Source organism: Nanorana parkeri, unplaced genomic scaffold (assembly GCF_000935625.1).
Source record: "Nanorana parkeri isolate BGI_ZX_2015 unplaced genomic scaffold, ASM93562v1 scaffold2179, whole genome shotgun sequence".
Classification (NCBI taxonomy): Eukaryota; Metazoa; Chordata; class Amphibia; order Anura; family Dicroglossidae; genus Nanorana; species Nanorana parkeri.
Genome location: NW_017308447.1, coordinates 129,499 through 143,787, shown reverse-complemented (window position 1 = coordinate 143,787; position 14,289 = coordinate 129,499). Strand labels below are relative to the sequence as shown.

At 45.9% G+C, this 14,289-nt stretch overlaps 1 protein-coding gene across 1 annotated transcript; it reads right to left on the bottom strand.

Moving 5' to 3' along the window:
- Positions 1–408: 408 nt before the first annotated feature.
- Positions 409–9,859, bottom strand: FUS (FUS RNA binding protein). Its single transcript, XM_018572943.1, has 15 exons — positions 9,808–9,859; positions 8,051–8,075; positions 7,804–7,961; positions 7,091–7,256; positions 6,760–7,001; positions 6,494–6,671; positions 4,644–4,678; positions 3,733–3,768; positions 3,085–3,194; positions 2,837–2,966; positions 2,651–2,755; positions 1,718–1,859; positions 1,543–1,628; positions 985–1,150; positions 409–643 (listed from the first exon to the last, which is right to left on the bottom strand). Exons 1-15 carry the CDS (start codon positions 9,818–9,820, stop codon positions 604–606), a joined length of 1,632 nt encoding a protein of 543 aa, XP_018428445.1. The 5' UTR covers positions 9,821–9,859; the 3' UTR covers positions 409–603.
- Positions 9,860–14,289: the final 4,430 nt, after the last annotated feature.

Below are 14,289 nucleotides of genomic sequence, written 5' to 3'. Positions count from 1 at the left end.
AGGGGGCAGACAACAGAGTGCAGGGGGCAGACAACAGAGTGCAGGGGGCAGACAACAGAGTGCAGGTCCATGTAATATAGAAAACAGTATAGGGTGCAGCAGTCAGGCAGACGTGTTTCTTTTGTATTTGTAATGCTGACATAGCAATGACCAGGAGAAGGGACAGATGTGGCCGCAGCACAAGCAGTTTCTCTGCACTCGCTCACAGACAAGGTTTGTCATTTCCCTCTACTGGCACATTAGCAGGTAACAGAGCACAACTGTTCCTATGGCCAGGACCTTCTAAAGCGCTGCATGGAATTGTAAAAGCGTCATTATATCCATTCCTTCAGTTGAGACACTACCCATGTTCAGGAGATCACCATACAGGTCAGTAATATTCAGGTAAAAATCAGACAGGTTACAAGGTTATGGAAATGTACACGCAAGGTCATCTGTTTAATGGCAAGTACTTTACAAAGACGGGTAAAATTCACAGCGCACTGCGGAGGTAATACAAAGTACATAAATTCGGAAGAATCCATAGGATACAGGTAATATGTATAAAATTAGACTTAAACTTAAAAAACAAAAAAATAACCGTAGAAACATCATGCGTCAGAGCTAGTAGGGTCGTTCACGTCTGTCCTGTCTGTGGTCACCCCTGAAACAGAAAAGAGAAAGTTGTAATGAGCCAACCTGAAGATACAGAAAAGGTTCCGGACAATCGCCGGCTGCTACGCTGTACGTCAATGACAACAAAGCTTCATTCCGACACGGCAAAGGAGGCCACAACCTCACCACCTATCATTTCTGGTCAGACTGCTGCCAGTGTTTAGTCCTCACAATTATACTATGACGCCAAGTGTCGCGTTCCAGCTGTTCCGGAAACGCATCCGAGACACCGGCTTTTACAGGTTTGATAAAATGCACCGAAAACTTTTACACCGCTACAAAATGGAGGAAGTTCTGTAAATTGCAGCTGGATCAAAACTGGCAGCTTACCTGGAATCCATTTTGCCTGGTCCAAATCCACGGTCACCACCTCCTCTGCCGCCACGGAAACCACCTCTATCACCTCCCCTTCCTCTGAAACCACCACGATCGAAGCCGCCACGTCCTCCACCTCCTCCTCTTCTCTCATCACCAAATCCTCCACCACCACCTCCACCTGTGGGAAACAGAACATTAAGCAATCGGCTACATTATACATTGTATAGACCTCTCGCAAACCATGATCTACTTGGCCGGGGCAACCAGACAAAAAGCCAGACAAGCCCAATCTTCAGGCCTGGCAGTCACATGACTGACTTGCCTCCAATCAGTTCTATTGTGTGACAGAACTCCATGGCGTCATGCAGGCTACATACATTTACATCCCATTCCTAAAATTCCAGTCAAATGTGGATCTCAATACCACGGCATTATAATTGAGCGCCCAGTGACTAGTTCTGCAAACCATGACCTGTTGGTGGCTCCCTATTGCATAACCACGGTGTAACCGCACTAATGTTACCATGATTAGCAGTTAATGGTTAGAGGAAGACTTACCCAGTGGTGAACCTCCAGGTCCTCCGGGACCATCAGGTTTGGGAGCCTTGCACTGGTTGCATTCATTTCTCCAGGAGAAGTTCATGTTCTCACAGGACCTGCAGGGAGGAAGCGGAAGGATCTATGAGGTTATGATCTACACAAGGACACAATGCGTCACGTCATCTACAAGGTAAACCTGACTTACGGGTTGGGACATTTCCAGTCTCCAGCTCTCTGCTGTCCTCCGCCGCCGCTGGGGAATCCTCCTCCTCCACCACCACCACCTCCACGGCTGCTGCTGCTGCTTCCACCAGGTGGTCCACCAAACCCACCACGTGCCACGGGACCTAACAAACAGACTAGTGAGCAACCAGAACAGGACAGCGTGGCATGCCACATAACTCCATATTCATTGGAAATGGTTTAATATAAAACATCCCACACACGAACCATTGCTGACAAGACTTTGCAGGCTAAAGTACACCAGATAGTTTAAATCCAAAAATGGAACCTTTAGGGCTAGCTCACACCAGAACTGCATGCGTCACGTTTTGCTGCTTTTTAAAAAACTTAATAGGCTTTCAGGTGCCGTCCAGTGCGTTTTTGATGCCTTTAGTTGCAGTTAAAATGGGGCAAGCAGTATTTTTTCAGACTGCATTGGAACGGACTGCACTGGTGTGCACAGAGCACCAGGAAACCCATGGTGACTCCTATTTTGATGCAGCTGCCGAACAGACTGCATCTGGTGTGAACTAACCCTAAAGTCACTGCACCAGAAACTGGGAGGCTCTGGATTGCTAGAAATTACGAGACTAACATGTTTGTGATGGAGGAAAGTCTCAAAATGAGACCACACTAAAAAGGCTTCATACATCCTGTGTAGATTGTTGATTTACTGTAGCCAGAGACCAGGTGCAGCAATCCCATAGTAATCACAAGTCCTGTCAAAGCTTAGACAAGGGGACGGCATCACACATTCGGGCTCCCCATACCTAGAAGCCTTGCTCCATTAAGAGCTCCAGCAATGCCAAGAGGCAGCGTGGCTGGGTACGTATACATGCCTAGGGAGCAATTTATAGAAGTGCCCCATATGATACATTTAAATTGGATGCAGACTACAAATTGCATACAAACTGACCTCCACGCCCTCTGCCGCCTCTGCTGTTTGCACCACCTCGGCTGGTAAAGTCGGCTCTCCGTGTGGCAAATGAGACCTTGATCATATTTCCAGAGAATTCCTTCCCTGAAATAGAATGCAGGCATTAGGAGCCATACACTGACCAGGGGAAAAGAAAAATCTAGACCACAAAATTCCCAGACTTACCATCAAACCAGTCAATGGCCGCCTTAGCGGACGGAGGGTCATCGAAGGACACAGTTGCCTCTCCCTTCAGCTTGCCAGTCTCCCGATCTGTGTACAGGTTTATCATGGGCTGCCCGGTCTTTTTGTTTGTCTGTAGAAAGAAAATTGTGTAACGTCACAGCCCGCAAGGTCAAGCCGAGCCATTCTAGAACCCCAATGAGACCCCTGAAAATATTCAACACTGTTTAGGGTTCACTACATATACACACCTTAATGATTCCAATCTGCTTGAAGTATTCTGCAACAGACTCCACGGTCACAGCCTCACCCATGCCTTGCACAAAGATTGTGTTGTTGTCAGAGTTATCCTGTTCAACCGCTAAAGAGATTGGATATATTAGTGATCTGGTCATAGGTTACCCTTCTCATCAACAGAACTGATTGATGGATAAAAGGCACGCAGGATTGTATAATAGACAAGGCAGCCATCAATGACTACCTTCGCTATTCTATACTCATCACTCATCAATGGCTGTCCTCTGCATTCCATAGCCATGTATATTAGTCATCAATGGCTGCCATCCCTGTTACACAGTCCTCAATGTTTGCTCTCCGTGTTACATAATTAATGTCTGCTCTACGTGTTACATAATTAATGTCTGTCCTCCGTGTTACATAATTAATGTCTGTCCTCCGTGTTACATAGTCATCAAAGGCTGTCCTCCGTGTTACAGTCATCAAAGGCTGCCCTCCGTGTTACATAGCCACATATATTACATACTCATCAGTGGCTGTAATCTGCGTTAAATCCTCATCAATGGCTAAGGCTGCCATCCGTGTTACATAGTCATCAATGGCTACAATATTTTATATACTCAACTGCTGCAATTTTAATTACATTTCTCATGAACACCTACCCATGTCGTGTCTGGGAGGTCCACCTTCACGTGGTCCTTTGAGAAAGCAGAGAAAAAGCTTGCGTTACAAATGTGCCGGCAGACATGATGCACATCCGTCTCCCACCCTCCAAAGCCCATCATACATAAAACCACCCACATGAACGCTCAGACTATCCATTCTTAGTGCCTGGCAACACGCAGTGACTTCTCAGTCATAAGGAATAACCTCTACAGAGCCTTGTCTCAGGCCCCGAACAGGCGCATTTCAGGAGCAGACATCTGACCGTGCATTTAGGTTCAAAGCAAATAGGACGTGTCATACCCCTAATACACACTATGAACGCACAATATGAGCCATTTGTAATGACACACCATGGATGTACACATCTATTACACACTGATCACCCCCAACTTTTAAACCCTTTTTTTTTTTTAAAGATCTTTTTCCATTTTTGAAGTTCCACCAGACTTTTTTTTCCTTTAATAAATACCTCTTTGTTTGTACCCGGTGATAGAATTGTATTACCACCACAGTAAAGGTCGTGCTGTATACCTGATAACCATGGATTGAAGACACACCGTATGGTTTGTGTATAGGAATCTACCTCCTCGTGTAACACTTCTTTAAACCAAGTTCAACATTTACCCTTTATAACCATCACATGCATTTACCAATTCCCACAGCCCCGATATGTTAACCAGAACCCGGCAATTGTTACCACAGGCTTCAACCGTAATATAAATATATAAAAGTGTAATATAATGTACTCGACTTATCCAGTATAGAGGACTGAATGTCAATCAGAGTGCAGAGGCACCGACAGTGGGATGAAGCCTGCCTGACCCCCACACAACTCTCCGTATGAATGAACCGCAAAGAAAATGAACAGTACAAGAATTTTTGTTGATTTTTCAACTTCTTCACTTACCACCAAATTTACTGAATCCTCCCCGCTCACCACCGCTGAGAAGACAATTAGAAGAAAATTGAAGGGTTTTTGTTTTGGGATTTCCCGAGGCTACAGAAGTTCTTTATTCCGTCACACACAAGGTCTAGTACTCTGTACAACTAACACACTTGCGGCTCTTGCATGTGAATGCGCCTTTGTTCACCTTCAGCCTCTTGGGGCTTTTTTTTTTTTTGTTCTGAATGAAAGTTTGACCTCTAGTTACTAAGTTTACCACACGTATCAGTGCAAACACCTTTTTGCTGAGATTTTCACTCTGGAATGTGTACCATTGGTTTGCATAGAACTGTGAGCAACCAAGCATAGTGAATATATATGAGAGATTTGGTGCACAGAATTGTTGTAATAAATCTGTACTGCTAATCTGAGATCTAGGAATAGATTTGTGCTGATAAAGCTAAGTGTGAAAGCTGACGAGACCTTGAAAACCTGTAGCACATAAAATGCAGAATTTGTTAACACAAAAGCAGAGCAACACAGCAAACATGATTTTGGCAGTTGTATTCCTATCTCTGCTTTTCCCATACTTACCTAGTGCTGTGCATGTTCCAGTCATCAGCACCCTCTGCTCAACCCGCTGACTGGAAGTGATCACAAGGTAACAATCACACAGCACCCACCCTCATCTCCCCCAAGCACACAGACCCAGTCTCATGGCAGTACATGTCATCACACATCCCATGTCATTGCTATACATGTCATCACACATTCCCATGTCATCGCTATAAGTTATCACACAGACCCATCTCGTTGTTATATATGTTATGACAGACCTGTCTGTTCTATATATGCATCACACAGACCTGTCATTATATATTACACAGACCTGTCATTATATATATGCATCACACAGACCTGTCCCATCGTTCGATATATGCATCACACAGACCTGTCCCATCGTTCGATATATGCATCACAGACCTGTCTCATTGATCTAGATATGCATCACACAGACCTGTCATTATATATTACACATCCCTGTCTCATTGATCTAGATATGCCTCACACAGACCTCTCATTATACATATATTACACAACCCTGTCTTGTTATATAAGCATTACACCGACCCGGTCTCATTGCTATATATATGTTATTACACAGGCAGTCTCATTGCCGTATATGAGATCACACAGGCTCCGTCTCATGACTACACACGTTATCTCCGTCCTGATTAACCTCAGTATTGTAGTACCTGATCATTGTAATAAAGTCACAAAGTATCTCTACACACCGTGTCAGACTCCACTTTTAGGCTAGAGTATCTGGACACACCATGCACCATGTCAGACTCCACTAAATCCAGTTGTGGTTTCAGTTTAAACACTGTGACCCATACACCAGTATACCAGAACTTCATATTTTGGTATAGAGTAAAGCGTGAACTCGTCTACCAGTCACCGGTAACTTGTGTTTACATGTAATACACCCTTTTGTATATAGCCTAGCAATGAATAACCATTCTGAATTGTTGTTTGAAAAGAGGAGGTGAACACTTGTTAGACCTGATAGGACATTGACATTCCCCGGGTACCCTGCCTAGACAGGCTGCCAAGACCGACAACCGGCATTTATGCATTTTCGTTTTCAACCTCTACAAAAGATAAAACCTCCATCCCGTCAGGCAATGTGAAACCTTGTTCCTCTTTACAGCCGCAGGTCAGAGTTGTCAGTGCTTAGGACTCCGTTGTCAAACACCAGAAACAGGAGGTTTTAGTTCTCTGTATAATAAACCTGAACGCTCTTATCTCACGCAGTCATCGCCACGCAGCCAAGCTCCGCCCAAACACACCGCCCATGTTCAGACACCTACCCCATGCCGCCTCTTGTGCCACGGCCTCCTCTACCGCCTCGGTCAAAGCCTCCACGCCCACCGAATCCACCACGTCCTCTGCCTCTATCCTGACCACCAAAGCCGCCTGGTTCAGAGCCGCCATAGCCGCCTCCACCACCACCAGCCAGGGGAGGAGAGTCCTCGCTGTAACCACCAGCTACAAAAAAAAACGGTAACTGTCAGGTTGAGCCAAACATTGATACGAACCACAATCCACCCCAGTAAATTATGAAGTGCCGACTTACATCCACCACTGTACTGGGATTGCTGCTGGCCATAGCTTTGTGGGGCATTATAGCTGGACTGCTGCCCAAAGGAACCGGACTGTTGACCGCTGTAACCACCCTGACCGGACTGCTGACCTCCGTAGCTTGACTGGCCTCCATAGCTGCTCTGCTGACCTCCATATCCTGCACTGGGCTGTTGCCCATACCCACTGCTCCCCTGCTGCTGCTGGTAGGAGGAGGACTGAGAGCCAGCACCATAGCTGAAAGGAGAAACAGGTAAGTAATTTGTATTATTGTACCAATGGTTAGGCATGTGATGAAATCACGATACTGGCATAAAAAAACTCACCTTCCTGTGTTACTGCTGGCTGGAGGCTGCTGGGAATAGCTGGAATAAGATGACTGGGAAGATTGCTGCTGTGGTGGCTGTCCTCCACCATAGGGGGTCTGGGATGATTGGGAGCTGCCATAGTTACCAGCGCTGTATCCTTGTGCAGGCTGAGAGCTGTAGCCAGCTGTGAATCAATGAACATACCAATGAGCTAAATATTACCATGAATGCATGCGCTGATAAACATACCAACAGTAATCACAAACCATCAAACCGTTTACAAGGGTTATATATTGGGATGCACTGATACCGTTTTTTCTGTATCAAGTACCGATATTTTTTTTTGGTACTTGCAGATACCATGGGCTCGGCTAATCAGGAAACCGATGGGTCATGACCCGCCGTCCTGATTGCCTGGTGTTATATCGAAAGAACACCGGCTTCAGGCTCACTCACGACACTGCCTGGCAGTGTCCACTAGGCATCATGAAGTCAGCTTTCTGGCTAATCTGAAAGCAGGGAGGCAGGTCATGATCTGCCGCCCGGGTTCTCGATTGGCCGGGAAGCCAGCTCCATGCTTGCTTGCAGCACTGCTGGTCGGAGGGAATCTGACCGGAAGTTCTTGTATCAAGGTTAAGTATCAGAGCAAGCATCGTACTCACCCAAATACTCAGTATTGGTATGTTCTTAGTTATTTATATAGCATTCTCTCAACAAAGCATTACACTTACAGCTCTGCTCTTGTCCATAGGACGAATTGTATCCTCCACTCTGTCCATAGGAAGAAGACCCAGCAGACTGGCCGTAGCCGCTGTAGCTCTGCTGACCATAAGATTGGCTGCCCTGCTGGGAATAGCCTTGTGCAGGTTGAGAAGGGTATGACCCATACCTAAAAAAATAAAACGGACCATAAGGAAACTAGCAAAACACCACATAGTGCCATCAGCCCTCCAATGAATATGTAGAAACAAGTCTTACCCTTGGGCTGCTGGCTGTGTGTACTCTGAAAAAGAAAAACAAATGTTACTTTATGACTGCAAACAACGTGCAAAGATTGATCACAACACTGAACAATTGTTATCCTGCATTCTTCTAGTCAGATGACACCGATGATGTCGGCACATGAATGTTTTATGTTGGGCGTTATGAATTTTTTTAGCCATCATTGCTTATGCAAAATACTCATGTTGTGTGGCCGGCTTTTCATCATGACAACCAGATGTATTATGTGTTTTCCTAATGGAAAAATCCTACATGCCTCTAATGCCCTGCTCCCGGAGGACAACAGTCAACTGGGTAACAAATTAAACTGAGCAGATCCAAGGAATGTGCAGCTTCCAGATCCATAGCGTGTGACCTCAATGGACTTCTTATACGAAATTCCTCTAACATCTGTAAAAAAATAAATCAAGGCAACTGGACTCGCTGCATCCTCCTTTTCCGACCACAGGAATAATTGCTGTGGTTTTCAGCATTGCCGATTTTCATTATATTGTATAGCTGGGACTTGGTCTTGCATAGCTGGTGGTATAATGATTATACAGCAATGCAGAATAGCACTGGGGCTCTGAAGGTGAGATACCCGTGTCCCTTGGCAGTGAATCATTGCACCCCTTTGTCTCTATAGGATGCAGCAGTGATTGGGGAGGCGGGCGTGGAACCACAGCAAGTGATGGGGTCACACGGGGCACCCTTCAAATTCTTGCAGCATCTGTATGGAGGTAGGTCAATGAGTGTATTTGAGCACATCTACTTATTACAGGAACCGGCCTCATTTACCAGTCCTATAAGGTCCGGAGAGCAGATTCCTTCTAATAGTGGATTCTTGCAACTGGAAGCAAAGGTGGCAGAGCTGTGGCGTGAAGTCAGTACAAAGCAATGACAGTCACCATGTGTGTGGTTACCCGCTGCTAGGGATAGACAACCGGTCCTGAATACAGGCTGCGCCCGGGGAGGGGGGATTGGGGCTACTCATCTGTCCCTGGCCGCAGTTAACCACTGGATGTGCGGACTTATATGAAAAGCTGCCATGCTCATCATTGCTTTGTTCAGGCTTCCTGCCGCAGCCGTCTGTACACAACTGACTGCAGACACATGCCGATTCTTATTGCAGAAATCCGCCGCCTGCACCTCCTAATACAAATGATTGATTGGCTGCAGTGCAAATCTGCTCCAGTTTTGATAAACTCCCCCCAATGAGTTACAACTAATTTGATAAATATTCCACTATAAAAAAATTCTAAATGAACATTTAACCGTTTCCTGACCAATTTCCTAGCTACACCCTCCAATAGTCAACGATCACGTGATTAGAATTGTACCCAGAATAACCCCTCTCCACACCAATACAGCTGATGGAAAGGCCAATTCTGCCTAGTAACAGCAGCAGCCGATAAATAACGCTGCATCCCCACGGTAACCAGCCACGCCCTCTTCCCTGCAGCATGGCCGCGCCGCAAAATGGCCGCCGAGCCGCAGTGAGGACAAAGAAAAGCGGCAGCACGGCTTCCCATCTTCTCAACAAAGCCGATATTAAGCCCCATACCGGCATAAAACCGGAAAAAAACCCGCAATTATCAGTATTATAAACCGGAAAGACGGCTCCGTCACCGCTATGACAGGAAATGGCTCAGAGCGGATTATAGAGAAATAAACCCCGAATGTCGCTCTCATCACAAGGGAGGCCGTAGAACACAAGGCGCCCTCGCGGGATGAGCTGTGCCCGGGATACGTACCGTTGGTTGCCATTTTCTTCTGCTGATGGAATACAAAGACTACTTCTTCCTGACTCTTCGCGCCGCACTGCCAGGGGCGGGGCTATACCGATCCTTTTCAGCCCTCGGATCATACCATTCCTCCGCCCTGGGCGGGGGGGAAGCAGACAACGCCCGCCGCTCACATTGAGGGGGACATGGTATAATCTGCCGTACGATGCCATGGTGATAAAAAACAATATCATATTAAATAAACACAGAATGGAGAATATTACATAGAGAAATAGCAATGTTTTATTATGTATTCCATCAATTTTACCTCAAAAGAAACCCTAATTCCTGAGCAAAGCCCCTCACAACCCCACAGGCGGCAGCAATGGCTTATTCCTGTCTGCAGACAGCCAGGCAGCCATTTTGTCCCTATTTGTTTTGGACGTCACACGATATATGAGCAACTATTATCAGTAAAAAATACCAAAAAATTAATTTTATTGCACACAAACACAATATAGTCCAAATTTTTCACCCCACAAAATAAAAGCTGAGGTTGTGCCGAGTAAATAGATACCAGATACGTCAGGGCTGAAAACTGCGCGCTCCCGCACAATGGCGAAAAAACACGGCGCCCAAAATGATCGCCCGTTGACACTTTAAATTCTTTTACCGCTCATTGGTTTAGAGTTAACTGTAAACGAGACCCGGCATTTTTTCTACATGGCGAGCGTTGTGATAGCCAATGTGTGTTTCGCAAATGTTTACGTACACGAGCGCTACCTACGCACATGTTTGCGTTCGTATATTTGTGCGTGTGCGGGGTGACGGGGGTGCTTTTACATTTTCATGTTATTTTTATTTAGTTTATTATGTTCAAATTTTTTTTTACGTAACTTTATTGGTATCAAATGGAGGAATGGGTTGTGGAGAGTTGGTTTTGGATGAGCGGAGAGGGATCAGAACACCTCCCTTCTATTGCTGTCTGTGTCCCCGTTAGGGAGATTACCCCCCCTCCTCTATCTGTGCTGGTGACTGTTATCACTGAAAGTGAAAGAAAATCCCAAATATTAGGTTGTAATCAGAAAAGGAATATATGGGAAACTCTTCCCATGGGGACACTAGTTCTGGTGACCAGGGATTTCCCTCTCTTTGGAGGGATTTCCTCTCACTTCCTTTTGTGGCTATCGGATAGGAAGTGAAGGGAAATACAGTACCAGTGACCCTGCTAATCACCATATATTTCCTTGATAGAGCTTGATATAAAAGTTAAAGGGTTGGTGTCGCCTCACGTATTGTAGGGAAGACAAACATCTAGAACTTGATACCACGTCACCCGTGTGACCATTTGGTCTTCTCGGGCGGACGCAGTGTCACCTCTTGGATATACTGTAGTGGAGACAAACGTCTAGAAGTGGTTACCATGTCACTTGTGTGACCTACTGGTCTTCTCAGGAGGACATGGTGTCACCTCGTGGATGTATCATAGGAAAGACTAGCATCTAGAACCTGTTACCGTGTCACCCGTGTGACCATTTTGTCTTCTCAGGAGGACGCAGTGTCACCTCATAGACGTATTGTAGTGAAGACAAACATATAGAACTTGTTACCATGTCACCCGTGTGACCATTTTGTCCTCTTGTTAGGACACGGTGTCACCTCATGGACGTATTGTAGGGAAGACAAAGTGTATAGAACTTGTTCCCATGTCACCCATGTGACCATTTTTTCTTCTCAGGAGGACGCAGTGCCACCTGATGGACATATTGTAGGGAAGAGCAGCGTCTAGAACTTGTTACCATGTCACCCGTGTGACCATTTTGTCCTCTTAGTAGGACGCAGTGCCACCTGATGGACATATTGTAGGGAAGAGCAGCGTCTAGAACTTGTTACCATGTCACCCGTGTGACCATTTTGTCCTCTTAGTAGGACGCGGTGTCACCTCATGGACATATTGTAGGGAAGAGTAGCGTCTAGAACTTGTTACCATGTCACCCATGTGACCATTTTGTCCTCTTAGTAGGACACGGTGTCACCTCAAGGACATATTGTAGGGAAGAGCAGCGTCTAGAACTTGTTACCGTGTCACCCGTATGACCATTTTGTCCTCTTATTAGGACAAGGTGTCACCTCATGGACGTATTGTAGCGAAGACAAAAGTGTAGAACCTGTCACCAAAGTGAGCATTTTGTCTTCTTAGTAGGATGTGGTGTCACCTTAGGGAGTTGTAACTTCTATAAGTTAATCTCCTATGTTGGGGACACGTCTTGTTTTTCATCATCAACACATGAATGAGGGAAGCCGGGATGTGACAATGTCTCCGGAGGGAGTGACTGTCGGCCATTGTCCACCCCGGTCCTGGCCTCAGAGCAGACGCCCGATATTCATTGTTTACTTCTAAATCACATTTTCACTTCTTTGTTCCCTACAGACAGTGAAGAGAACCGTTCACCTAAAGCCGTACACTCACCACTAGAATTTCACTCCCCAAAAATCCATCTTCAGAACCTTCGTTCCATTTTTTAATACTTATTGGGGGTCAGATTGACAATCATTTTTTACTGCAGCAATGGAATAAAAAATGGCGGGAAGTTTTGCTTCACCAAACACAATTCTACCAGCAGAATGCGTTTTATTTCTGGAACCTCCGTTCAGTCCAAAATCAAATGTTAAAGGAGAACTATGGGGTTAAGACTTTTCCCCATAGTTCTCCTTAGGGTAACGGGAGGACACAAACTAGCGTCCTCTCGTCACCCTAGGCTCAGTATACCGCGAGCTGTAGCTCATTGTATACTGAGACGCCACAGCTGAACCGGATCCCGACAATTATGCCGGGATCCGCCCAGCTGCGCGAGTGACAGCTGGCTCTGCCTATCTAGAGGCAGAGCCAGCTGTCCCCGCCCCGTCCCCCGTCCGTTCCGCCAGTCGGCGCTGGTGGATCGGAGCGGGGGGAATCCAGCCCCTCCCCTGTCACGGCAGAGGGCCGTGACAGGATCGAGAAGTAAGCGAACGCCGGTATGTGTTCGCTCACCTCCCGATCTACTGAGCCGACCTGTGACAGTCTCATTGTCACATGTCGGCTAGAACTATGAGGTGAGTGGAAAGCAATCACCTCATAGTTCTCCTTTAAGACTAAATGAAATGTGGAAGAATATTGATCTCTGATGACCTCATCCGATGTTCTGATGAAGCTTTTCGTATGAAGATCTTCTAGTGTTCGTCCGGCTGAAAATATTTATAAAGGGAACCAATATGGAGTCATCACCCAAAATGGACGCACAGCTGTACCATGTATACAAAGGAGGTTTCTGGTGACCCTGCTGGCATCAGCAATTTCCTTCTTTTTGGAGGGATTTCCTTTCACTTCCTGTTGTGGCTATCTGAAAGGAACATCTAATTCTAGTGAGCCTGCTGACCACCAGCGATTTCCCTTACTTTGAAGTGATTTTCTCTCACTTCCTGTTGTGACTATTGAACAGGAAGTGATGGGAAATCTAGTTCTGGTGACCTTGCTGGCCATCAACAATTTGCTTCATTTGGAGGGATTTCCTCTCACTTCCTGTTGTGGTTATCGGAAGGGAAATCTAGTTCTGTTGACCCTGCTGACCACCAGCAACCTCCCTCTCTTTGGAGGGATTTCGTATCACTTCCTGTTGTGGCTATTGAAAGGAAAATCTAGTTCTGGTGAGCCTGCTGACCACCAGCGATTTCCCTTACTTTGAAGGGATTTTCTCTCACTTCCTGTTGTGACTATTGAACAGGAAGTGATGGGAAATCTAGTTCTGGTGACCTTGCTGGCCATCAACAATTTGCTTCATTTGGAGGGATTTCCTCTCACTTCCTGTTGTGGTTATCGGAAGGGAAATCTAGTTCTGTTGACCCTGCTGACCACCAGCAACCTCCCTCTCTTTGGAGGGATTTCCTCTCACTTCCTGTTGTGGCTATTGAAAGGGAAATCTAGTTCTGGTGACCTTGCTTCAATCCATTGCCAAATTATTGCCCCGGGCTCTAAAGCCGGCCACACACACTGGTAGGTTCATGGTACGCAGACATACCAAAAATCTCATCATTGGATAACGCCAGAGACCTGACGGATGTCCTTCCAAATTTCATCTGCCTTTAGAATGGACGCAATTTTCCGAACGAGAAACCACACGTAAGAATGTTGTTCCTTCGAGAAAATAAAGAATTCTATTTTTTTGGGGGGGTCACTGCGGCGGAAAACGATCGTCGGCTCGATCCCGATAACGAATAAAATCGAACAAACGTTCTAAAAATGAATATTTTGGAATGGAATTCTTCTGGTGTACGGCCGGCATTGGTCTCTCACAGTATACAATGTGAACAATGCAGACGGTGAACGTGACTTCCTTTTATCACATCCTGACATGTGACCTCAACTGGAAGTCACCGACGTACGGGCTCCTCTGCTGCAGTATATATATATATATACACACTGAGTGGCCGGATTTTTATATACACACTGAGTGGCCAGATTTATATACACCGAGT